This window comes from Vigna radiata, chromosome 6, assembly GCF_000741045.1.
Source record: "Vigna radiata var. radiata cultivar VC1973A chromosome 6, Vradiata_ver6, whole genome shotgun sequence".
NCBI lineage: Eukaryota > Viridiplantae > Streptophyta > Magnoliopsida > Fabales > Fabaceae > Vigna > Vigna radiata.
This window is the reverse complement of record NC_028356.1, coordinates 34967884-34993901: the sequence shown is the minus strand read 5'-3', so window position 1 is coordinate 34993901 and position 26018 is coordinate 34967884. Positions and strand designations below refer to the sequence as shown.

At 33.2% G+C, this 26018-nt stretch overlaps 3 protein-coding genes and 1 long non-coding RNA gene across 8 annotated transcripts; 2 read left to right on the top strand and 2 right to left on the bottom strand.

The window, feature by feature from the left end:
• The first annotated feature begins 614 nt into the window (after positions 1-614).
• LOC106764769 (kinesin-like protein KIN-4A) lies at positions 615-11465 on the top strand. 5 transcript variants are annotated; one of them, XM_014649153.2, is made up of 26 exons: positions 615-967; positions 2009-2155; positions 2245-2394; positions 2531-2784; positions 3298-3479; positions 3565-3689; positions 4281-4317; positions 4828-4919; positions 5034-5141; positions 5379-5492; positions 5695-5782; positions 5945-6054; positions 6289-6387; positions 6467-6580; positions 6668-6784; positions 6863-6943; positions 7281-7352; positions 7735-7828; positions 8061-8092; positions 8169-8266; positions 8347-8445; positions 8595-8816; positions 9674-9836; positions 10192-10347; positions 10425-10751; positions 10972-11465. In XM_014649153.2, exons 1-25 carry the CDS (start codon positions 848-850, stop codon positions 10638-10640), a joined length of 3090 nt encoding a protein of 1029 aa, XP_014504639.1. In that variant the 5' UTR covers positions 615-847; the 3' UTR covers positions 10641-10751; positions 10972-11465. The 5 variants fall into 5 exon arrangements, with proteins under 5 accessions (XP_014504639.1, XP_014504637.1, XP_014504638.1 ...); XM_014649151.2 differs by having other exon boundaries at positions 5942-6054; positions 10425-10743; XM_014649152.2 differs by having other exon boundaries at positions 5942-6054; positions 10425-10743; positions 10966-11465.
• Positions 11466-13012: 1547 nt separating this feature from the next.
• LOC106764082 lies at positions 13013-15747 on the bottom strand. The gene is made up of 2 exons (XM_014648298.2): positions 15313-15747; positions 13013-13762 (listed from the first exon to the last, which is right to left on the bottom strand). The coding sequence occupies exons 1-2, from the start codon at positions 15463-15465 to the stop codon at positions 13397-13399; spliced, it is 519 nt and encodes a 172-aa protein (XP_014503784.1). The 5' UTR covers positions 15466-15747; the 3' UTR covers positions 13013-13396.
• A 1681-nt stretch (positions 15748-17428) lies between these two features.
• LOC106764244 (uncharacterized protein At4g06744-like) lies at positions 17429-19438 on the bottom strand. Its single transcript, XM_014648500.2, has one exon. It carries the CDS (start codon positions 19273-19275, stop codon positions 17962-17964), a length of 1314 nt encoding a protein of 437 aa, XP_014503986.1. The 5' UTR covers positions 19276-19438; the 3' UTR covers positions 17429-17961.
• A 4822-nt stretch (positions 19439-24260) lies between these two features.
• On the top strand, positions 24261-25944 carry LOC106765302. The gene is made up of 3 exons (XR_001376028.2): positions 24261-24394; positions 24728-24828; positions 25697-25944. It is a non-coding gene; the product is annotated as an uncharacterized LOC106765302 (long non-coding RNA).
• The last annotated feature ends 74 nt before the right edge of the window (positions 25945-26018 follow it).

Genomic DNA, 26018 nt, shown 5'->3' with positions numbered 1-26018 from the left:
CGTTTACACTTATTCCACATGATTTTTATAACAATAAATGAATGTAAATGTCTGTTTAAATAATTTTTTTTCTAAATAATTACATTAGATGTAGTCATTTTTCATGTTTCATTGTTATATTTTTGTTGAAAATATTATATTAATTAAAAAATAACATCAATTTAAAACATATAAATAAGTATAAATTTTATTTTAAAAATCAGTTTTGTAGAATTAAATTAAACTTAAAATTCAATTTTTAATAAAATCTTAATAATTAATTTTCTTTCAATGATCTAATCTGATTCATCAAACAGGAAGAATACAAGATTTTGGTGCCTAAATTTGTATTGAAGGAAGTAAATGTTTTTAAAGAAAAAGAAAAAAAAAATTGTTGAGGGTAAAGTGGCAATTAAGCAAGAGTTAGAGGTTTTTATGGTGAAGGAGGTGGCCGTTGTGAAAAAGAGAGGGGTAAAATGGGAAATAGAAATTGTAGGAAAAAAGTGGAGAAGGGAAAGGGGAATGATAATGGTTGTTGTCCTTACAGTTACCTCCAGTATCTTAGTTTGCATTTCCCAAACTACCCTTTCCTCTCTCTCTCCTTTTCCAACTATAACTACTCTCTCTCTTGCTCCTGTTCTACTCACTCACTGCATCAACACAACAAAGACAACTACAACAACAGGCTTTCTTTTTCTTTCTTTTTCTCTGTTCTCCGCACACAATGCGCGAATGAACACAATGCGTGAAAGAGCCAATTGAATTGAATTGAATTGAAAGATTGAATTGATCTCTTTCGCATTCAGCTCGACGACACCACGCACTACTCTCAGTTGTGGTGTGTTTGGTGATTCGTTTGTTTTTTGTGATGGTGGAAGCAGGTGAGGATTGTTGCGTGAAGGTGGCGGTCCACGTGCGACCGCTCATCGGCGAGGAGAAGGTTCAGGGATGCAAGGATTGCGTGAGCGTTGTTCCAGGGAAGCCTCAGGTGCATATACTCAACGCAATGTGTCACTAATCACTGTGTAATCATAAGCAACAGCTTCAACTTGTTTGCTTTCCTTTTCCTTTTCAAGAATTGGTGAATCTAGCAAGCGGAGATCTGGATCCGAGATTGCTTTGCAGAATTCATTTAGAGAGAGTTTGCCATTTTGGAATTGCTTTATGATCTGATTATATTCTTGCTTGATTGGGATGTTTGTTTTGCTTCTTTCTATTTCGGGCTTCACAAGCACATTTTTTTTCGAACCGGCTCGGTTTTGAAAAATCTGAGTCAATCTTGTTTAAACACTCTAAGGCACCAATTGTGACACCTCTTTCAGTAGCAATCGAGCCTTGGTTTGTCACGTTATGGGAGAGTTGTTCCTTCTGCTAGACCACTCCTGTTGATTCCGAAACATTATTTGTGAACTTAGTTATTAATGGAAATCCTAAAACCCGTATCCTTATTTGTGTGTGTGTTTTGTTTTTCTGGTTACATTTTACATTGGAGATTTGAAGTGTGAACATCTTGATAAAAACGGGGAACGATGAGCTAGTGGAGGATTGAACCTCCGGTTTTTGAGACTGCAAGCGGGTGCCAATTGAGCTACAAGCTCGTTGGCTGAATGGTTTTTTTTCTAGAGATGTGAGCGCGTTGTAAATGATGTGATAGTGTTAGTGAATTAAAGCAGTTATTTGGTTTCTTGGTATCATTTAGACTACGGCTCACTTTGTACATCGGTGGGAATTATGTCAATTTTCTACTTCAGTATTTGGTAAGGATCTAACAGCTGACTTTATCTTTTAGTAGTAGTAGGTCAAAGTGACGAACATATTTCATTTCTGTACATGTTTTCTATCTCCAAGGTTCAAAAGTACTACTGATTCTCTCACCTTAAGGAAATTTATCATACCGTATATTTTTCTGTTTAGACTTAATGCATGGATAAACATGATTTAGTTAGATGCTCCCTCTCAGATAGTGTAGTGCAGTAGTATCCTTAAGTAACTTTCGGTCGAATTTTATGCTACTGTGACTATGATACAGGTACAAATTGGTGCCCATTCCTTTACATTTGATCATGTTTATGGGAGCACTGGGTCTCCCTCATCTGCCATGTTCGATGAATGTGTTGCTTCCCTTGTCGATGGTTTGTTCCAAGGATATAATGCTACTGTTCTCGCATATGGTCAGGTATAGTTACAGCTGAAGGAAATACAAGTTACATACCATAACATTATACTTGTTCCTCTTTAGTACGTGACATTTTCACTCCATTGCAGACAGGTTCGGGGAAAACTTACACCATGGGAACTGGCTTTAAAGATGGTTGCCAAGAGGGTATAATACCTCTAGTCATGAGTTCTTTGTTTGACAAAATCAAGACCTTAAAGCATCAGATCGAATTTCAGTTGCATGTTTCCTTTATAGAGGTCAGTTGATAGTTTTGATAAGGTCTACAACCTAGGTTTCCAAAGTTAAATTCTGCTTTGTGTCTGAAATTAAAACTTTCATATTTGTGAAATTGTTTAGATTAAACATCTAACAAAGAATTTTAATTGTTCAAAGATTCTTAAAGAAGAAGTAAGAGACTTGCTGGACCCATCATCTATGAACAAACCAGAAACTGCAAATGGACATGCAGGGAAAGTGACTATTCCTGGGAAACCACCGATACAAATTCGCGAGTCACCAAATGGAGTCATTACTCTAGCAGGATCTACTGAAGTCAGTGTTACAACTCTAAAAGAAATGGCTGCTTGCCTAGAACAAGGATCATTGAGTAGAGCAACTGGGAGCACAAATATGAACAACCAATCCAGGTTGCTTATGCCTTTCCTTCTCATCTTTTAGCTGCGTAAATTCATTTCTGATGCAATATTTGTTTTGTCTGTTTTTTGGATTCCTCAACTAATTTTGGATAAATATGCTTGAAAAATATCATCGCAGCATGACCTGTTCAGTGACATTTAGATTATAAAGCAAGGGCTAACAGAAGACATGGTGTGTAATTACTTGTTGGTTTTAAACTCTTCCCATGGCTTAAATCAATCTGAGCTTTCAGTTGTTTCTTTTTAACCATCTCCAATCAAATATGTTGTATTTCTTGGTAGCTAAGGGAATGACCAATAAACGATATTTTTGGCATTGCAATTTGTAAGGGTTCTTGCAGTCCGCTGCACTTCTAATGATTTTGCAAATGAATCATCCTGACATTTACTTGTTGGCATCAATTCAGCCCTCACGGTTTGACGCTGCGCGTCAAAATGCTGTTATATTTATTTTTCTGGAGTGCTCTTCTCTTACTTGTGCTTCTTCTGTATGTGTCCAACCAGTCGTTCACATGCCATCTTCACCATCACTTTAGAGCAAATGCGGAAGTTCAATAGTCCTGGTGAGATCAGTTTAAATGATACAGTGAATGAAGAATATCTCTGTGCCAAGTTGCACTTGGTAGATCTTGCTGGATCAGAACGAGCTAAAAGAACAGGGTCTGATGGTCTGCGTTTTAAGGAAGGTTAGGCAGTGACATTTTCACTATTATCTTCTAAACTTGCTTCTGATCATTACGAATTCTCTATTAATATGTTTCTTTCAAACAGGAGTTCACATTAACAAAGGTCTTCTAGCACTTGGTAATGTTATTAGTGCACTTGGTGATGAAAAGAAGAGAAAAGAAGGAGTTCATGTTCCTTATCGGGACAGTAAACTAACTAGGCTTTTGCAGGTTTGAGATCTATATTTGAATGTTGACTAAAAAATCTAACAAAATACAGTATCCAGTTATGCATTTGATTTATTTTTCCACACAGGCCTTCATGCCAAAATATATTGAACTTCAATTTATGATTAATTTTTATAGTAACTGTTTCCTAGAACAAAAGAAACAAATATCATTGTATAAGAACAAAAAAGGTTGAAGTACTAAGTGGGCCCGAATTATTTGTGAATTTTCAAAGTGATCCCTAAACACTTTTTTTTTATTTGGGCCCCTGAACTAAAAGATTAGGTGTCAGGTCTCTAGGTTTAGTTTATTTATGATTGCTTTAAACCACCAGAAAATACAATTTATAGAAGTTTTAATAAACCTAGAGAGTTAGTTCAAAAAAATTCACATTATCAAGGACCAAATTGAAAAATAGTTCGGAGACCTATTTGGAAATTAAACAGTTTAGGGACCCTCATAGTAATTAACCAAGAAAAACAGGTAAAATATGAAACATGCTTATATGATTTTATATTCAAGTTTTTTTTCTTGATTTTTTAATTTAATTATTTTTTACTTCTTATTTATGGATGAAGTAAAATTGTTTTGCAGGATTCACTTGGCGGTAACAGCAGAACTGTTATGATAGGTTGGCAGTTTTCCCCGAGTCTATTCCAATCAATTTTATTTTTCCCTCTCCATATAAACATTTCTAATAGTCATGGAGCGCATGCTTAATATTTCGTATGTTTTTTCTAATTTCTTCCTGTATTCGATATTCAAGTTCATAAACTCAGTTGCGTCTTTGTTATGGGTGAAAGTAAGCACCAGGGAAGAAATATTAGAAATCAATTAAAACATGGCTTAGTTAATGCGTAGAAGTTCGGAGTGAGTGGATTTTGTATTACCTTTTCCAATCTCTGGGAATGAATTTAATAAAATTTGAACCTCTGGTGACTTCTCAGTTTATCCTAAATGATTGATGACAAGCATTAAAATGCTGTACTATGTGTTCTAGTCCCCTGCCCCATCTTTGCAGGGTGCACCTTAGAGAAACTGTTGTTAAATTTATGACTTCTCTTCTTACTAAAGAAGTATTTTGGTCCCTGATGTTAACTTTATAATTTGTCTTCTTACTTGAAAAATATTTCTGTCCCAGCCTGCATAAGTCCTGCTGATATTAATGCTGAGGAAACCCTTAACACTTTGAAGTATGCAAATCGTGCACGCAACATCCAAAACAAGCCTGTTGTAAGTCTCTGCATCACCTTTATGTCCCTTTTCATCCATGTCACAAAATTGAGATAATCATTGGTTGCCTTTGCAATAGACAATGATGCTCATCTTTGGTTTATTCTTCCATAGGTCAATAGAGATCCCATGTCCAATGAAATGCTAAAAATGCGACAACAACTAGAGTATTTGCAAGCAGAACTTTGTGCTCGCTCTGGTGGCTCTTCCGAGGAAGTTCAGGTAGTTCGTTTGTGTTAAATCTGTGACAATGTCTTGCATTAATTTTAATTTAGTTCCTGTGATGGGTTAGTGCTAACATTAACTGGGCATAATTTATGATGCACAGTTGGAGACCAATCAATGCTCGTCATATTGGTTTCTTAAGAGAAAAAAATACTATCCTTAACTGGACCTGGGTGCTGGCTTTCGTTGTACATGCAGTTCTAATATATAATCATTTTATAATTGATTAATTAGGTCCTCAAGGAAAGGATTTCTTGGCTTGAAGCAGCTAATGAGGATCTTCGTTGTGAACTTCATGAATACCGCAGTAGATGCTCTGTTGTAGAACAATGTGAAAAGGATGCTTATGTATGCCTCTGATTCTTCCGTTGATAATCTTCTTTGACTCAATAATTTCCCCCCTAATTTTCAGTGTCTAAATGTGTGCTTTCATCTTGGTATTTGCGTTCCACTACTTCAAATTATTTTAGTTATCATAGCCATGAGCGAAAGCAAATTCAGGATGATACCTGTTAAGGCTGTACATTAATTTTAAAATTTTCATTTTCAGGATAATAGCACATGTAATGTAAAGACTGATGGTCTTAAGAGGGGCTTACCTATTAAAAACACTGATTATCCGATGAGTGAAACAACAGGTCAGTATCTTCTTTGGCCAGAATTTAATTTCATTAATTTTGCCAATTTTGAAGCTGCAACTTGCTTCATCCTGTCCTTTAACACTGTCTACTACTTCTTAAATTTAACCAAGTATGATTATTAAACTTCTATGATCCGGGTTGCAATTGCAAATTTAGCAGGCGATTCAAGGGAAATCGAAGAAGTAGCAAAAGAGTGGGAGCATACTCTTCTGCAAAATAGTATGGATAGAGAGTTACATGAATTGAATAAACGTTTGGAGCAAAAAGAGGTAGTAAGATTGCTTATGTATCATTAATTATACACACAGTGACATATTATGCATTAATAAATGATAACATTTAAATAAACTGAAATAAGGGGTAACTTCTGTCATGTAATTTGATTAGATTATCTGCAAGAAGTGTTTAACTCTGATGATTGATCCAAATTCAGATAGTAATCATGATAGAAGCATTGAATGGTTTTCTTCTCTCTTTTGATATTAATGTACGTATGTTCACAGTCTGAGATGAAGCTTTTTGGGATATCTGATGCTGAAGCACTCAAGCAGCACTTCGGAAAGAAGATAGTGGAACTGGAAGATGAGAAAAGAGTTGTTCAGGTTCAATAGTAGTTCTGCAAAGTTATTTTGCTCCTACACAAAATTCATATTTATCTATGCACCTCATTTATGTATGCAGCGAGAGAGGGATCGTCTTTTGGCCGAAGTTGAAAATCTTGCTGCCAATTCTGATGGACAAATGCAGAGATCAGAGGATATCCATGCCCAAAAACTGAAAACACTTGAAGCCCAGGTGAAGAGTCTGTTCTATTTTTATTTAAAAGATTTGAATTCGAACAATTCTAGATTTCTAATATAATTTCAAAATATTTGATGCTAGATTCTTGATCTGAAGAAGAAACAGGAGAGTCAGGTCCAGCTTCTGAAGCAAAAGCAAAAAAGTGATGAAGCAGCAAAGCGATTGCAAGATGAAATACAATCCATAAAGGCCCAGAAGGTTGACTTTTGTACTTTGTCATACCTTAATTTGAATCAACCAATATACTCTCTATTATACACTGAACAATGCTTGCAGGTTCAACTGCAACATAGGATTAAACAAGAGGCTGAACAGTTTCGACAATGGAAGGCTTCTAGAGAAAAAGAGCTCTTGCAAGTATGTCGAGCTTCTTTTTTTTATTTTTTATTTAATATATCCTTTACCTCACCTTTATTTTATGGTAGAGAAATTTTTCCAATTAATATTTTTCCTAAACGAAATAGTACTTAAATATCAGTTGAATCTTTCTTTGTGAAAACGTAAACATGAAATAAAATTTAATTTATAGTTTGAGTATGGTGTGTGCTGCTCCAAGCTTTTGAATGACCTCAAATTCAAGAGTTAGGCAGTGTGATGGTTGATCATGACTAATCAATCTCTTAAACATGATTTACTCACCTGTACTTCATTTATGTTCTACGATTTTGTATTAAATATATGTTTGCAAATACAGTTAAAGAAGGAAGGAAGGAGAAATGAGTTTGAACGGCATAAGCTACAAGCATTGAATCAGCGTCAAAAAATGGTGAGTATTGACAAGTTGGTTGATGACAGCCTTCTTTTACTTATTAATATTGTCTTGCTTGCTTGCTTATCAAGATTAGTCGTACATAACTAGTGCAAAACTATGTGGAATATTAATAAATATAGAACGAATGATACCTTCATTATTTAGATACTCTTATAGTGATTAATATTCACTCATGCTCATGCGTGGAACTAAAACAGTGTTCTATGATGAGGTTTTAAAAAGCCAAATAAAAATGAAATCTCATTATTGCATTTGTTGTATTTTATGTTCTTGCTACACAACATGCATAACCATTAATGCTGTTTTTTACTTTTGCAGTTATCAAGAATGATACTTTTTATAATGAATTGTTATATTTAACAACTATTTTTTTTAGGTCCTCCAGAGGAAGACTGAAGAAGCTGCAATGGCCACCAAAAGGTTAAAGGAGTTGCTTGAAGCTCGTAAATCTTCCAGCCGAGACACTTTGGGTATGATTTGCCTTTAGCAAATAGCAAAGAATATGCTCATTTTTAATGATTTGCAATTTGGCATGTCCTACATGAGACATGGAAAAGTTTATCAGGTCATTTCTAATAGAGATATTCTTTTAAAATGCCTTGACTATAGGAAATTTCTCTTTTAGTTAAGGACATGGGGATTTAAGTGCAATAATTATTCCCTTTTACTGTTGTCAAATTCTAATTATATTTCATTTTCCAGTTGCAATGAATGGAAGTGGAACGAATGGACAGGTAATAAACTTTCATCTCCTTTAATTTGCTTGATTTTCTATTCCAGTTATAAAGTAAGTTTAAGTTTATTCTTTAGAGCAATGAGAAGCCCTTACAACGGTGGCTTGATCAAGAGCTGGAAGTCATGGTAAAAGAGCATGAAGTTCGATTTGAGTATGAGAAGCAAAGTCAAGTGTATGCAACTTATATCCCCAAATTATTTTTCTATCTGATTGATCTGTAATATAACATTTAATATCGTGATATTGCTGCAGGCGAGCTGCCCTTGCGGAGGAGTTGGCCATGCTAAAGCAAGTAAACGGGTTTGCTGCCAAGGGTCTCAGTCCTCCAAGAGGAAAGAATGGATTTGCTAGGTCTGATTCTTAAATATACGTTATTAAATTTGTTAATGCTTTTTTCGTTAGTTCTGTAGTTTTTTGGCTCCTCCAAATGGTAACACATCCAATATAAAAGGACTATTTCTCTTTTCATGGATGTTGTTAACACCTGTCATTCTTCTCAGAGCATCCTCCATGTCACCAAATGCAAGAATGGCCAGAATAGCTTCACTTGAGAGCATGTTGAGCATATCATCTAATTCACTTGTGGCAATGGCTTCTCAACTTTCTGAGGCAGAAGAACGGGAAAGGGCCTTCACCAACCGTGGACGCTGGAACCAGCTGCGCTCAATGGGAGAAGCCAAGAATTTGCTTCAATATTTGTTCAATTCTGTTGGAGATGCTAGGTGCTTTGCTTGACCTAAACACTTTCAATATTTTATCTCTCAAAGATGAGAACTGTACATTAGTCAGTGGCCGAAATTTGCATGTTTTTTGTTCACATCTGATTTAATTCATCAAACACTACGATCAGTTATTCATGTAAAAAAAAAAAAACAACAAAAGCCTTTTCCTTCAAGGATCAGTAATTCATGTAAAACACTAGAAAATTTTCCATATTATCTCTTTTTTAATTAATGGAATAAAGCAGGGATAGAGGAGGTAAACTCCAAGATGCACATACAAAAAAACTTTTAACAGTATACCGTTTATGTGAGTTTTTTCTTTTTCACATGTATATCTGGCTATGTTATCTTGCTAATTCGATGACTCTCTTACACTAAATATTTACTTGATAGAATGAAAATGATGCCTTTAATTACATGATTCCCTTAGCTCCTGGAATCTTGTTGCTGGTTTGATACTTTGATCTTGATTAATATGATCTTTACAAGATCTTGATAAGCAATAAACTAGCAGGAAAATAGTTGTTTTGAATGGTCTATGGTCTTTTTTCTTTCCTGCTCAGAATATGGTATGGTTTGATACTTTATTCTTGATTAACATGATTTTTACTGGATCTTGATAAGCAATAACTAGCAGGAAAATAGTTGTTTTGAATGGTCTATGGTCTTTTTTCTTTCCTGCTCAGAATATTTAACAAGTGAGGTGTGATTTATTTTACATAAAACTACAAAATGAGTGGAATGTACATGAATATTGGTCAAGTTAAATTCCAATATACAATCACTTGTTTTACTGCGTTCCATATGACAATCTTTTCTGTGCTGTGGAAAATTGAAGTGTTAGATGCTAACTACAGGTGCCAACTGTGGGAGAAGGACACCGAGATCAGGGAAATGAAAGATCAAATCAAAGAACTTGTAGGTCTATTACGGCAAAGTGAAATCAAGAGAAAGGAAGCTGAGAAGGAACTAAGAGTGAGAGAGCAAGCTATTGTAACCACATTGGCTACGCCAATTTCTGTAAGATCTTATCTACCTAAGGTTCATGCTAAAAACAACTAAGAATTTAAAAACTAAAAATAGCTGTAGTGCTGCTTCCGAAAAGGTCAGATTAGTGGCTTGTTTTAGACAAAAGTTAGGCTTGTAAACATAAAAATTGGCTGACTTCTCACTTAAATCATAAAAAGCTTATGATTCTACGGTTTTATATAGCTTTATAGTGATTATCTCCTTTATTGCGGAATTTGTCTATTAGTCTTCATGTTATCTTTGTGACTGACTTTTGATGGATATCTTTTACTTTTGTGAATTGTAATTGTCAACGATACACAACCTTCATTTTCAATTGTTAATTATCATCGCTCTCTGCAAACAGGGAAACTCTCCAAATTCATTGAAACATAGTGCAGACGACACGAAGGAACCTTTATCTCCGGAATCTGTGCCAGTACAGAAACAGCGCAAATATATGCCGGGCATCACTAATGGCCAAGTGAGGGAATCAGCAACCTTTATAGATCAAAGTAGAAGGGTAATTTATTCTCCATTTATGTTAAATTTATACTCATTTTCATTGGGCTAACGAAGTGAGATTTGCTGTCAATGCAGATGGTACCCATCGGGCAGCTGTCAATGAAAAAACTAGCAATTGTAGGACAAAGTTCTGGCAAGTTGTGGAGGTGGAAAAGAAGCCACCATCAGTGGCTACTGCAATTCAAATGGAAGTGGCAGAAGCCATGGAGACTTTCTGAATGGATTCGACACAGCGATGAGACAATCATGAGAGCAAGGCCACGTTCACAGGCTTTGCCATATGTCATGTGAATCTGAATGCTGTGGTGATCATCCATTTGCTGTTGGCTCAGTTCATTTTTTAACCTACAAGAATAATCCTAGACATAAGGCATTGGAGAAAACCAAAATCTAGGTGCGCAGGTAATTACCCTCTATATTTATTTACACAACATCTTCAAACCAACCCCTGTGCTGTCCAACCTTTTAAAATCATATTCTTCCTTTTCCGTCGTTTGATTTGTATCTTTATCCACCCCTGTATATAATTTATGTTGGTTAATTTTATGCTAATTATTATGTAAGACTTAGTTGTAACTAAATAAAGATGCAGTGATCTGACATTACTTGTTTCTAGTTGCAGGGTAATAATTAATGGGTTGCTGACAATAACATTATACATACTACCCGAATGTTGGAAATGTTTGCGTTGTTTGCTGCGTATGGAGCATCTTGTAAGGTGAGTAAAAATGTTGCCGAAGGCTTCCCAAATAATCAAGAGTAGGAGATAGTGGCTTGCTTGGAGGCATTTGTGAAGATCTTGCCATACAAATTATCTTGGAATATTGTGTGTATACCAACATTGAAAGGGGAGAAAAAGAAATATTCTTTTGTCGAGTCTTGGAAATGTGCATTTAGGGTCTTCTGTTTCTTACTTGTAACCGTGTTTGTCAGGCATTGATTTTTTGTTGATAGATATACTGTAGTCTTCCTCTGTCACAAAGCAACAGAAGGAAATTCTTCTGTTTTACCTGTAGGTCTTGTGTGTAAAGAACATTAACTATATTGAAAGAGATTGTAATTTACCATACCAGAGTTTGTAGCAAGGAAATTTTTAATCAGTTTTCCCCCTTTTAATCATTCCTATGTTCATGTGTTAACTAATTATCAAATCGTTACAAGTAATATATGAAAGTTTTCAAATATCGTTTCTCACAGGATTTGTGTTTGTTTGTCTAATGTTTATTTATCAACTTGAACTTAGATAAAACGATGATTGATTTCATAAGCATGAAAATAGATAGTAATAACAACAATTTTAGAGGAATTGGGTCTCATGACTCACATGAAGATAAACTTTTTACATTCAAACATTTACATCAAGGTATACTCGTTTTAATTCCTTAAGATTGAGTTGTAAATATATACACTAAATTACTAATTCCTTAGTCCATTTAACATAATTTGCACTAGAGTCAGAGATGTATAAGAATGACCAAGAAGATTTGATAACATTCCTAGAACTAATTCTCTTAGTTGCTCTATCTAAGTCCACGTTCAAACTTACTTTCTAGTAATTAGAGACATTCAAATAACATTATTTCCATACAGTGACCGGAATTTTACATCAAAATGAGTTAGTACATCCAATTCCAAAAGTGAAATTAGTTACTCCTAGTTATTTAGAACATACAAGTTTAATGAAATCTAATGGAAAAACAAGGTCTTGATACCTGAAAGTAGTCTTTCCCATTTCCTTGAGTTTCTTCGTGTTTTCATAACCAGAACATCCTTCATTTTTTTTCTTGACTAAATAACCATTCTCAAAATTACATAATTCACTGAATGAATTAGCAGGGACTTAGCGAGAAGATTCTGAAAGATTCTCAATAATGCTTCTTTTTCCTCTATAATGACCTAAAACAACCTCCCTAACAACTATTACACATCTTTTTATGAGAAAAACACAACTATCACCAGACAATATATTTATTTTGTACTGCAGGTTGAATACACGTTTAGAAGAACTTATTTACAGTATATCCATCTTGTAACATGTTTTAGCTTCTAAATTTTACTGCCATCAAAATCCATGCAGAAGTGATATTGAATCTTTTGAGTCATGACGAAGAGCATTCAAACCAAAACAGTGCAGCAACCTGACCAAGGGTACCTGTGCCTAAAAAAGAATTCGCTATATACACAGCACTTCTCTAGTTAAAAAAAAATAAAAAAATAAAAATCTTCTGAATTAACTTTGTAATGGAGAGACTTTGGACTGGGGTCAATCTTTTAGAAGGAAAACCTCTTTTTGGTGACATTATGTGCGCGCAAGCAATATGATAAATACTCGAGTAATTCAAACATCTAATATTGCACAAAATAAATCACTACAAGAGAAGTTGTTTGTAAGTAACTGCAAATGAAAAATCGGTACGTAAAAAAAATACTTAAATTGACGTTCATTTATACAACAGCAAAGAGATTTGTCCCAATAGATTTACTAGGTCTGTAAACAATGCTGCCCTTGTTTGGACGCTCTTGGAGATTTGCCTATAAGCATTAACCAATTAACTATCTTAATTCAAGAGAATTCTTGGCATAAAGGATATGCGTATTAATCACTATCATTACTCTTAACATGTAATGGCTTTTGATTTATTTATGTCCAAGACAATGTCAAGGAAATGGTAAAAACAAATTACCCTGTCCATATTTTTGTGAATCATTGTGCTGGTAAAACAAAGTATTATTTTTGCTATTATTACTCGAACATACAACTCAAAGTGAACGCAAAAAATATGTAGTAAAGATTACATAAGGTACTGTTGGGCCAAACAGCAATCAATAGTAAACACATCGGAGTCAACATAGACATCCCAAGTTTACTGAAGACAACTCTGTATGGGTATGGTTTACAGCATTGAAGTCTTCAAAGGACACAAAGTTTAAGGCACTCCACTCAGAAGTTCACTCATTCCACCAGTTCCATCTTAAAGATGCACAAAAAAAGTTGCATCAACATGGCAGACGAGTAACCAATCTTATACCACCACAGCACCAAGAGATCAACAACACCAGTATGCATAATGCTCATCTTTGCGATGGTTACTAACAAGGCCTCCACATTTCAAACAGATGAAGCTGCTTCCATCAGAAACCGCATCCAACACTACTTGCATCCTGCCACTTTCTGCCAGTATGGAAGTCCCATGAGCATCTGGGTCTGCAGTAATTGATGGGCTGGTCCTGTTACTAGCAGGTGCTTCAATCACTACAGGTTGAGCTTCAGCAATAGCACACTCCGCAAACAAAGAAGCCAGTTTATCAACTGCAGCATTCTCTTGCAGTCTACTTCTGTACAACTCTCTAGCACGATGCAGGGACTCAAAAACAGCTTCATCACCACCTCTAGTCCTCATTGCTGCAACAACCTGTTCCAGTTATAGGTCAATATCAACCACCAAAAAGATGCGTAGAATTAGGAAGTGTTTGATTCGTTTTCTGTTTTTCACTTACAGTTCATATATTTTCATTATTTATTACAATGATATTACATTGTTATCATTTTGTTTCAAGTTCTCTAAATTTTACAGGGAAAGTGGGAAAACATGTTTGTCATTTTCACTATTTCCTTTATGCAACTATGAAAATAGTAAACAAAATGAAAACCGAAGGAACATTTTATAATTACAGTGAAAGAGACATGACAAAACCTAACACCCTCAACTATTGAAGTGGGATAACAACCAAACACCCTTTTAGATGTTGGCTCTTTTTTTCACATTTGGCAAGTATACAGCACTTTCTATGCATATGGAATCTTTGAATGGTTGATTTCACATCACTTTTTATTATCTAAGTTTTAGAGACATCGGAATCAAAGATAAAACTTTCATATGTCACCAAGACATCATAATATTGAAAACTTGATCTGTGTTTGTTTGAGCATGCATCGATGAAAATATGACCTACACATTTTAAGAGAAGCAACATGGATCGTCCTAAAAGTTTGGTAATGTAAAAACTCGAGAGAGTAAGAAATGGAGAGGAAATTTCCTCATTAAGAAAAGCCACGAATTCATTAAACACTCTAAACTGTAACAAGAACTCCAATTTGATGATGCAAGCAAAGAAATTTTTAAAAGATATGAACTTCTGTTTCTGTGCAACGTGCCTCACATACATCATGTTAATGGATATTTGGGTAATGCAAACTTAGCATTTTAGGGTAAATTGTGAGAGGAAGTAAGAAGGAAGAATCTACCCAAACTGAAGGGAGAAGCGAAACGGAGAAAGATTAAGTTTTCATTAGCACTGGTCATTTTCCATATACAAGAATCTGTAAGGTCCATGCAAAAGTCCAGGAGGAGAGTAACTAGCATACACAAGTGCATGAAAAACTTTTCATAAACTCGGTCAATATGACTTTGACAGTCAAAACTTAAGATTTGATTTTAAGATAAAATCTAACACACCCTAAAGCAAAACATTAAACAGTTTTGACACACAAGAAAAGTGAGTTATCCCTGTATCAAATTTCAAAGCTCCCCCAAATGCATGATGCAACAAATATAAATACAATAACCAGTAATTTGCAGGCCTCGGGTGCCAAACTTAGCACCAAACTACCACTTCGCAGCAAATTGTAAAAATGTGAATTCAAATCGAGACTATCTTATTGGAAAACACCAGCTTATAAAATATCCCTAATTTTTTCCACCCCAGAAAAAATTCACTAATTTTTCTCAATTAGATTCATTTAGCAGCTTATAAAACAGTAATTCATTCCACGGGAAGTTTTCTTTCCAACCCTAAAGCATGTTTTTTCAGACTCAATTTAAATACGAAGAACATTTACCGCACAGAACACAAATTAACAAAGAAAAGAATCAAAGATGAAATCTTCAAAGTGAAGAATGCAAAAGAAGATACAGAATGAAAGAAAAGTTGAAAAAGAAGAAGAAGGAGAAGAAAATATTACAGCTTGGAGGGCCTCGGAAGGTTTGCCTTGAGTGATGAGTTGGCGAGCCAATGTGAGCAAATCCCGAACGACGTCGTTTTGGCCGGAACTGAATGCTTGCTGCGATGATGATAACGATGATGCTGCTTCCGCTTCCATCATTTCCGAATCCATCTTATGATTTTTTTTTTCTTTCTTTACTCTTTATGTTCAATGATATTACAATTACTATTATTCTGTGTCTCTGTCACTTTGATTCTAAATTCTTACAGAAAGAACTATTAATATTTCATTTCTAATGAAATGGTGGGTTTTGAAACTTTTCTTCGCAAATTGGGTCCGAATGGAATTGATTGTGTGATGAGAATGAATTGTGAATACGAGAAGCAACTGAAGAACTTGTAAATGCGGTGCTAGTTACTTCTAGCACTTTCTGCTGCTCTGTCTATTTCTCGCTACTCGCAACGACAAGAAGCATATTAATGATGTCATCTTTCAATCGGGTTTTATTTGGGCTCGGCCCAGTCCTAGGTTAGGCCCAAAAGTTTACTCACCTCAGATTGGGGCACTTTCTTCTTGTACCCTTCAAAACCCGTCTTACAGTCCTTCTTCTTTTTTTGGATATTACTTTCTACACCCAACAATTACTAACTGCATTTAAAAAATAATAGGAAAAGACTAAAACAACCTTTACCACTTCACATTGCTACAAAGGAAGAAGAAGATAGAAAATGCAGCATAAAACTCATTATAGAAAACTCTTTCCAGAATGTATTTCATGTATTCCAAAAATCTCTTTTCCAAATACATTTGATATTTCGAAAAACTCATTCTCAAAGATATGTATTATGAAAGGCTTGTTTTGTAATGCATTTCGTACGATCTGACAATTTTATTATAAAATTTCTGTTTTGAGATTTTTTTAACAAAACCTCGTTATGAAAATCTTATTTCGAAATCCGGAAATCAATTTTACAGAAAGTGAAATGGTCGCGTGTAAGAAAAAAATTATGGAGGTGCAGAAAGTAAACGCTCTTTATTTTCTATGTACACTTTCTTTTCTTCTCTCGTGACGCTCTTTCTTGACAAAAATACTTTTATTTTTCTTTAATTAGTGTAACTCGAATGCATCCAAAAACTCTACATCATAATTATCACTTTTGGAATTTTACATATTTTTATAATTTAATTGGTGAATCGTAAGTAAAAAAAAAAAAAAAAGGAAACAAAGTAACAAAATTAATTTAAAATTAGAATAAAAAACAAACACTAGATAAAAAAAGTGATGTATTATAGCATAAGTTGAATACTAAGTGGAAAAGCAAATCCTAAAACTTTTCCCAATCAATAAAAGAAAAGTGTGAAGTTATGGTCTTTTTGGGACGGTTCCTTTAATATTTTTTTGTCTATTTAAAAAAACCATGTTTCTCACCTAACACTTCCACTGCTACTCTGCTGCAGCAAAATCACTTGCACCCCACAAACATACAAACACACCATAGCCGACTTCTGCATATTGCATCAGAAATGCTCATTTTCAATTGCTTAGAGATAACCCTCGAAACCTTTTCTTAAAAGGTTTGATTTTTCTCTAACTTAATACTATAAGACTAATTTCCAATGTAAAAAGTATCTTTATTTATATACTTTTGTTCTATAATGTGATTGGTCTTCTGATTCCAACACTATCATTTAAAAAATGGCCGAAACTGAATGAGGTTTATTGATGCCGATGTCAAGTAGTACACAAACATAATCCACTCTCATCTTTGTCACATTTCATATATATAAATATAATTTGGTTTCCCAAGAAATCCCACTTGGGTTATTTGCATGTTTCCGTTGACATTTAAAACCTTAGAAATCCAAGAACAGTGCCTAGTGACAAGGCTGTTTAGATGAATATCACAGAGTTAATAATAAAATTATGCATTGTTGCTCTCTTTTTGAGCTGGAACGCATGGCCATGCATGGCTGAACTACATTCATTACCTATCGATCAATTCCTCATCATGGGAGTAGTTGAGTTAATTTCCCATAGTTTTCTCTTCTTTTTCTTTGTCAAAGTGAACAGAAAACTGTCTCAATGTCTGTCTGATCAATCAGTGCTATACAAGATTGCAAAAGTTATGCAGTGTATCAATAAATTAACATTTATTCAGAAACCATACATGAAATGTTGTAATTTCACTGATTTGTCTTTATTTCACTTGCCATGTGAGCTCCTTTTTATACATGAGGGACCAGGCCATTACTTATGTTATCATCATATGGAAAGAAGAAAAAAGCAAGATAGTGTGGTAGCTAAGAAAAACAAATTGACTTTGTCTGACAAACAATTGCTTATCCCTGCATTAACATAAATTCTAGGACCATGTGTGCTTTGGAAAAAGCCCCTTTCTTTGGAAATTTAGATTCTCTGCTTTTCATCCCTAATGGTATAAGAATAAAATCAGAAATCAAGTTGATCCTGATGTTGATACCAAATTGATTGGAGTTGTATTTACTGAAATACAGAACTAAATTAACTGTTGCCTAGTGTGACCAGAATGAGTCATACAAATTTCTGTTGTAGATATTGGCTTCAAATGCAGAAATTATTTGAACATGGATGGAGCATCAGAAAGTTGAGTTACAAAATAAGAATTGCAACCCAAATGCCTTAAGCATCTAAGGAATGGGATTTTGAAAAGGAAGCTTACAAGGGATGAGGCTATAAAACCAGATGAAGGGACACATCCTTGGTGTTGCAAAGAACTCAGCACACTCAAACACTGATCTCTGAAAGGGAAGATCAGGAATACAATTGTTGCTAACATCAAGAACCCCTCTCTGAATCAGCATCCTACAGAATGGCCCCACATGTGTGAAATAGTTATTTGATAATGAAAAGTTGACCAAATTCACCAACCCTGCACACACCACTTCTGGCACCATGCCATACAAAAGATTACCACCCAAATTGAGCACCTCCACCTTCTGCAGACAGCTCAAAGATAAAGGCAAAGGGCCTGTCAATTGGTTGTTCCCAGCATCAAACACTGTGGACTCTTGAAGAAAACCAATCTCATAAGGCAAACAGCCTGTTAACTGGTTGTTAAGTAGTAACACTTCACTTAGAGAGGCCAAAGCCTTGGGAAGACTTTTTGGGATAGGACCCATGAACTTGTTGTTTGCTAAGGTGAGTAAGAGAATCTGAGTGGTGGCTAAGTTATCTGGCAACCCTTGAGTGAAGATGTTGTTGTTTATGAAAAGGACTTGGAGGTTCTGTATGAATATCTGTGGTGGCACTGCCCCAGAGAAAAAGTTGAACCTCAAGTCCAAGAATGTTAAACCAGTCATGCCTAGAACAGCAGAGGGAAATGGACCAGATAACTGATTGTTGCTAACATCAAGCTCATATAGGTAAGGAAGTTTGGCTATTTGGGGTGAGATTGTGCCACCAAAACTGTTGGAATTGGCATGGAAGAGAGCAATATCAGGGAGGCTATCAATGAAGCCATCAAGGGTGGAAGCAGCAAGTTGAAAACCATTGAAGTCAACAGAGGCCAAAGCAGTGGCAGAACTATTGTCAGGGGGAGTGTCACAGTAGAAGCCTCTGTAGCTGCATATGTCTGATCCAACCCAAGTGTTGGTCACCCCCAGAGGATCAGAAGTGATGGAAGATTTGAACTTTTGGATTACTGGATACACTACTTGAAGTCTTTGGTCTGCAAAAACAAGAGGGGGTGAAGCTGGAACTGCTTGAATGGTGGTAGATTTTTTACATGGGGTGGTGTTTGTGTCCAATAGATTGTTGTTGCTGTGGTTGCAACCTTTGGCTGAGCCACCACCACCAGTACCTTTGCTCCTGTGGCCACTGCTACTACTTCTTCTGAGATTTTTTGTGTCTGTGTTAACATCATGTGGTGACATGTGCACAGGAAGAGACACCAAGAAGATGTACAAAATTGTGACCAACAATTTTGCAGGCATGCTACTCATCTTGTCTGCTTTCTCCTCAACTCTACACACTTTGTTTGGTTTTGAAGCAAAGTAGGCAGAAAGAGGTGCAGCTTATATTAGGACAACTTTCATCAAACACTTAATGCTCAATAAGCAAAATGATTGGGCACATAATAATCCAAAACAATTGTGTTTCGTCACATGCTCGTCATATTTCATTCTCACACACCATATTTACCAAATCAATTTATTGTATTACTGCTTTATATTTAAAGTAAAACATTTGATAAAATAATCAGAACAATTAAAATTTTTGTAGTACTCAAATTATGTTATTCCCAAATGTTTGTTAAGCTATTTCAAAATTATCATTCGAAAAATCATTTTTTTTTGTATTTCATAACTCTTACGTTTAATTAGGTAAGTATCTCAAATCACATTTATTATTTATTATCACATAAAAATATAATATATTTTAAAAAATAAAAACATGAAGAAACCCAAATACAGGGAGCAAACCAAACCTATATTGAATAAACAAATGAAATTTTCCTAAAAAATTATATAATTTTGAACAATGAAACCTATTATAGAAAAAAAAAATCTAAACTGATAGTAAGTTAGGATATCACACACACACACACACATATATATATATATATATATATATATATATATATATATATATATATATTATTTTCTATTTGATTAAACTAAAACATTAATTTATATGTATAATAATCATTTTTTTATAATGACAAGTCATTTATTTACATGAATTTAATTCATATAAAATATTAATATCACTTTAAATCTATGGTTTGGAATAAAAAATAATAATACAATAACACAATCATCACAACAACAATAACATGAAATTTAATGTCTTAATGTTTTGAATTAAAACTCAGGATCAACTTAATTTTTAATATTTTATATGTTTATAAAATTACTGAAAAATTTTAACTGTTACTTAAATGTTAACGATTATAAAATCTTTTTTGAAAACAAATATGATCAAAATACTAAAAACATATGAAATACAAAATATTTGTTTTTTATTTAATCAAAATGAGATTAGTTATATATATATATATATATATATGAAGGTTAAAAAAAAGATAGATAAATTTTTCATGAGTGTTGTTCCCTACACCTCCCTAAGTGGGACCTCCATTGATTTAATTTATTTCAAAAATATTCTAAACCTCTCCACTATTTTCTTTTATTTCAAAAATACCCTACACTTTTCCACTATCCTTAATAATCTTTCTCTTTCTCTCTATATTAATGGAGCATTTACATGATTCATTAATGGAGTATTTACATAACTTAAATTTGAATATATTTTTTTAAATAAGTTTGATTCAATCTTATTTTCGTTGTTGAATATATTTTTTTCTTTTCAAATTATTGTAAAATTTTGTTCTAAATTTCTAGAAAAATGTTTATATACATGTATCTTTTTTTTACATATAATATCTATAATTTTTAACATTATATTATGTTTTAATTCACCGACATGTTTGACTCAAATAACTTGAATAAAATATTTAATTTATTAGATAAATAATATAAAAATATTATTAAATACTTAATATATAAAAAAAGTTATTTGTTAAAGATTTAGAATTTATTTAGTTCTTTCGTCATTATAAAGTTAGTATATAATAATAATAATAATAATAATAATATATCATTATTTACTAGTAATATTATTATGTTTATTATTTTGTATTTGCATCTAACTTTTAATTTTATAAAACGGAAATTGTAGAAGTACTAATATTTAAGTTTCTTCTGAATTTTATATTTTGTAGTATGTTACAAATTCAAATCTGAACCATGTGAATGCTCCATTAATGTCATTAATGTAGAGAGAGAAAGAGAAAGATTGTTAAGGATAGTAGGGAGATGTATGGTATTTTTGGAATAAAGAAAATAGTGGGGAGGTGTAGAATATTTTTGAAATAAATTAAATTAATGGGAGGTACAGATCCCACTTGGGGAGGTGTAGGGAGCTTAATGTTCACATGTATGTATTTACATTTACATGTCAATTATTTTCTCTCATAGTTGTTTTTTAAAAAAGAAGAAATTTATATTCTATAAAAAAGAAAGTATGTGAAGTTACATTGAATGAAATGAAAGTACTATATGAAATTATATATTAAGAACTACATGTTAACCTATTTGTAATTTGTAGTATTAAGTACGTGATCTACAAATAAAAAAATATATAATTACTTCATTACTTATCTAGATCATATAGGTTAATACATGTTTACTTGAAGTTCATTAATTATTGAATGATTAACGCATTAGTTTTTAGTGAAAAATACATGATACAAGTATGGTGGAAGTTTTTTATTTGATATGCGTGAGTTTGAGTTTGCATGTTCGTCCTAGATATTTTTTAAATTGATCATAATACTATAAGAAATTATATAATTATTGATGAAATTTTATTAATAAAAAAACATTCATGAGTAAAATAAATTTTATCAACAAATTTTAAAATTTTATTGGTAGATATATTAATAAAATTTATCAATAAAATAGATGTTAAAGTTTTTAAATTTAAATTTTGATTATTTGATAATAAAATTCATCATTAATCTTCATTTGTAATTATTTTTTTTTAATATTTGTTGATAAATATTTCAATAATTTATTTATTTTATTTTCATCAGTAATTAAACTTTTTGAAATTTATGGGTAATTAGTTTTATAAAAAAATCAGTACATATGTCAAGAATTCTTTTTTAAATTATTAATAAAATTGATGATTGCTTCTAGTGAAATAGGATGAAATATGAGTGAGAAGAAAAAAAGACGAGAAAAGGCAAAAAGAAAAGAAAGAAAAATATTATATATATATATATATATATATATATATATATTAATAAAAATTAAAATTAGTATTTATAGGTACGAGTTGTAATGCTAATTGAGTTTAGGGATGATTTTTTTTTTTTTAAATATAGGTATAAACTTAGCTCATATTACCCATAAGTTAGGTCAAGATTATTTATTATAAAGTTAGGCCAGAACTTTTAAAATTAATATTTAATTGAAAGACAGTACATTGTGTTATTTAAAAGGGTTTACAAACAACTCATCCATAGTAATAATAATATAACTATTGTTTCAAAAACATAAACCTATTTCAATTTATAAACCTATTAACTTTGGTGTAAATTTAAATATATTACTCTATTTAAACACAATTCTATAAAGTTTATCTAAAAGATAACGTTACAAAAAAATAAATTAGGTTCAGGTTTTAAGTATTTTTACAAATACTAAATCAAATAAATATATCAAACTCTTACTTCTTAAATTGAGATAAAAATATTTATTAAATTTATTCCATCTATTTTTTGTGCAAGGTTGGATGTACCTTGTGAAATACACATTCTAAAGTTTCCTTTGAATTAAAGATCAAACAAACCTTTCATCTATGACTCTAAATATAATTATAAAGAATATTTGGGTTTATTACTGTTCCACCACATGCCTGACACATTGTACACATCTTTAATACAAATACAAGAAATACTAAACTAAGGAAATTGGGCTTGGGTTCAAGTCATCACCTACAATTCTAAACTTTTCTAAACTTATCTAAAAACATCTTATGGATAAACATCCATAAATATTTTATACATCATTCTAGAATCTTTTAGATAGGAATTTCTAGAAATCTATTTGGGCCTTCTCTACTTGGACTTTGGGGGTTGATCCCTGCACCTCCACCCCTTTTCCCTCCACCTCCCCACAAGACAAAATTACCCTTTAATTTTTAATAATTTTATTTTTAATCTTAAATTATTATTCACTTTTACGCAACCCCACCCCCCCTCCTTCAGCTTTCTCTCACTTTCTCTGTTTTGAGATCCGTTTCTCTCTCCCCTTAACGTGTGCAAACATTACTGGTCACATATTTCAACTCTCAACACTCAAAATTAAAGAGTTGGTGTGTTGCTCTTGATTCTTGTGGACACTTTCGTCGAGGGGAGAAGCACTGCAGAGTTTATAATCAAAGCTGTGAACTTTTGAGTACTGATAAAATAAGAGAATATTGCATTAAAGACTAATTGTGATGCACAAATCACTTAGTATGTATAAGCCGAGAGGTACAACAGTCCAGTGGAGTACATCTCCTATACCAAAATATATTAAAATAATAACTTTGATGGAAGGTGGAATAGAAGTTGAAGGTGAGTATCCCATTGTGTGCGTTGCGAAGGAGATGGAGGCGCTGCTCTGAATTGGGTCTTCCCCGCGTATTGGAGAAAGAGTTCCTTGGGAGCTTACCTTTGTTACCAGTTGCCTTCATATNAATTGATATGAAGTGAGTTGAAGAAAGAGTATACATTGCATTTGGTGATGACTACGACCTTCCGAAAGAGAAATATTTTACCTTTGTACTGAGGGTAGACCAATGGCGCACCAGTTGCGTCACCACCGTACCCACCGCCACACCACTGCACCACGNCNAACAGTCATANCACCGCACTGTACCACATTACTGCACCACCACAAACGGAGAAAAACAGAGAAAGAGTGAGAGAAAGTTGGAGGAGGGGGGTGGGGCTGCGTAAAAGTGAAAAATAATTTAAGATTAAAAATAAAATTATTAAAAATTAAAGGATAATTTTGTCTTGTGGGGAGGTGGAGGAAGAAGGGGTGGAGGTGTAGGGATCAACACCCTTGGACTTTTATATCATTGGCCCAATAACACAAAAGGTAGCTGAAAATTAAAAGCTTTGTATTAAAAGTTATTTAAGAATTAGATTCAAAATTATGTAAAATTATCAATTAAAATAAATTATGAATGTAAATAAAATTAAAGGTTAAATATTTCCCTGAATTATTTGACAATTTTCTTTATTTGAAAGTTTCATATATTTTAATTCTTAAAATTTAAATATAATTAAATATATTTTTTTAACCTGATAATATTGATTTTTTAAATTTATTAATTGGTATTTTATATTAATAAGAAGTTGGGTCTGGGCTTTAGGAGGCTTATAAAAGTTAGATTGGAGGAAAAAGATAAGGGTAAAAAACCAGAACCGTAGTTTTTGTGAGTGGAAAGTTGTGATCAGGAAGGAGAAAGGATCAACCCATCTAGCTAGCTGTGGCAAGAAAGGTGATCATCAACGTTTCTTATACTTGTTCTTGTGAATTTTTAGTTTAAATCATAGATGCTATGATTCCGATTAGGACATCATCTTTATTTTGTTGAATCTCTGCATTGCATTGTTTGATTCCAAAGGGACTCGATTGGATTTGTGCATTTTTTATTTTAATTTGTTTTCTCAGTTGTTGATCGACTGCATCTGTTTTACCCTCTCCTTTTTGTATCCAATTTCAATGGCGATGGAGACAAAATAACACAAAATCAATTTATATTTCAACACTTTTCTCTTTCTATTTTTTGAAAGGGTTTATTCCAAATTACGATTGAGTTTTAATATTGCAGATATATGGGGACCATTATGATGATCTCGTTTCTGAATAAACGAGCCGCGTTACTACCTCCAAGGATGGGAAACCTGCAATTTGGCAGTTTTATTAAATCTGGTGAGGATTTGTCTCTTTCTTTCTGGTATGCGTTTTATTATTACCTGTTACTAAACCCTGAGATGAAAGAATGTGTTTCACCTTCCTCTTAAAATGATTTTGTCTTCCTTGGAGACACTAAATGCAATCTCAAACACAGTTCCAAATCACTTTCCAAGAAAAAGATCTCACCTCCAATTTTTTTGGTTCTGTATTTAAATTAATCAATTGCATACTTCTAAATGGCTGTTATTCTAAAACTTTTTATATGCTTACGTAGATTATCTGTATTCTCCCTCTCTCCATCTATGTAGGAGCGATCAAATTATTCTAATAGTAACTCTAAGAAAGTTACTCATCTTAACCATTCATTTTCTTGAAATGTAATGGTTAAGATTAGTTACTCATCATAACATATAAACGCTAACAATGAGGAGTACCTCTTTGGAACGAATGACACAAAGAGAAGCACTCATGGTAATCTTCCGCTGTAATTCAAAAACATAATACCAGAGCTTTCATATTCAATGAAAAAATAAATAAATTAAAGGTGAAATTCCCCTGGCTTTAAATTTCTAGAAAAAATAAAACAGCAGAATCCTAATTTACTAAATTGTCCTTGTTATATTTTATATTTTTAATTTTAGAGATTGAGTTTATGTTATTGACAACTCTTACCAAAGAGTGTTGTGCAATTAATTTATCAAAATTACTGACTCTGTAAACTGGCCCAAGTTGGGATCAGAAGAAATATTGATTATTAATTTATGATGTTTTATAACTATGATCGCATCGGCGCATTTCTTGTTTTGTGTTTTATTCTGTATATTACTTAGCTTTTTGTTAGGTTAATTTAGTTGTTTTAGTTTTGATCTTTGGGCTGCCACAGGTGGTTACCGTCTTGGAAGAACACGGGGCAAGGCCACGGGGACATCAATGGCTGCACATCACCGGGACAAGGCCACGGGGCGCACCGAGGAGGAGGTCGTGTCCTTGTACGAGGAGTGCACATCAAATAGTTGATTATATTTTCATCTTGAAAGGTTTTCACATTTTTCAATTATAAGATGTTTAAAAATTTGTTGACTTCACCATGAAATCTTTGAAATTTCAATCTTTGAATAATGATTTGAGCTTATAAATAGAACACTGGATTCTAAGTAGTTTAATAAATTGTTCCAATGCATGTATTTTCAACTATTTTTTTTGTG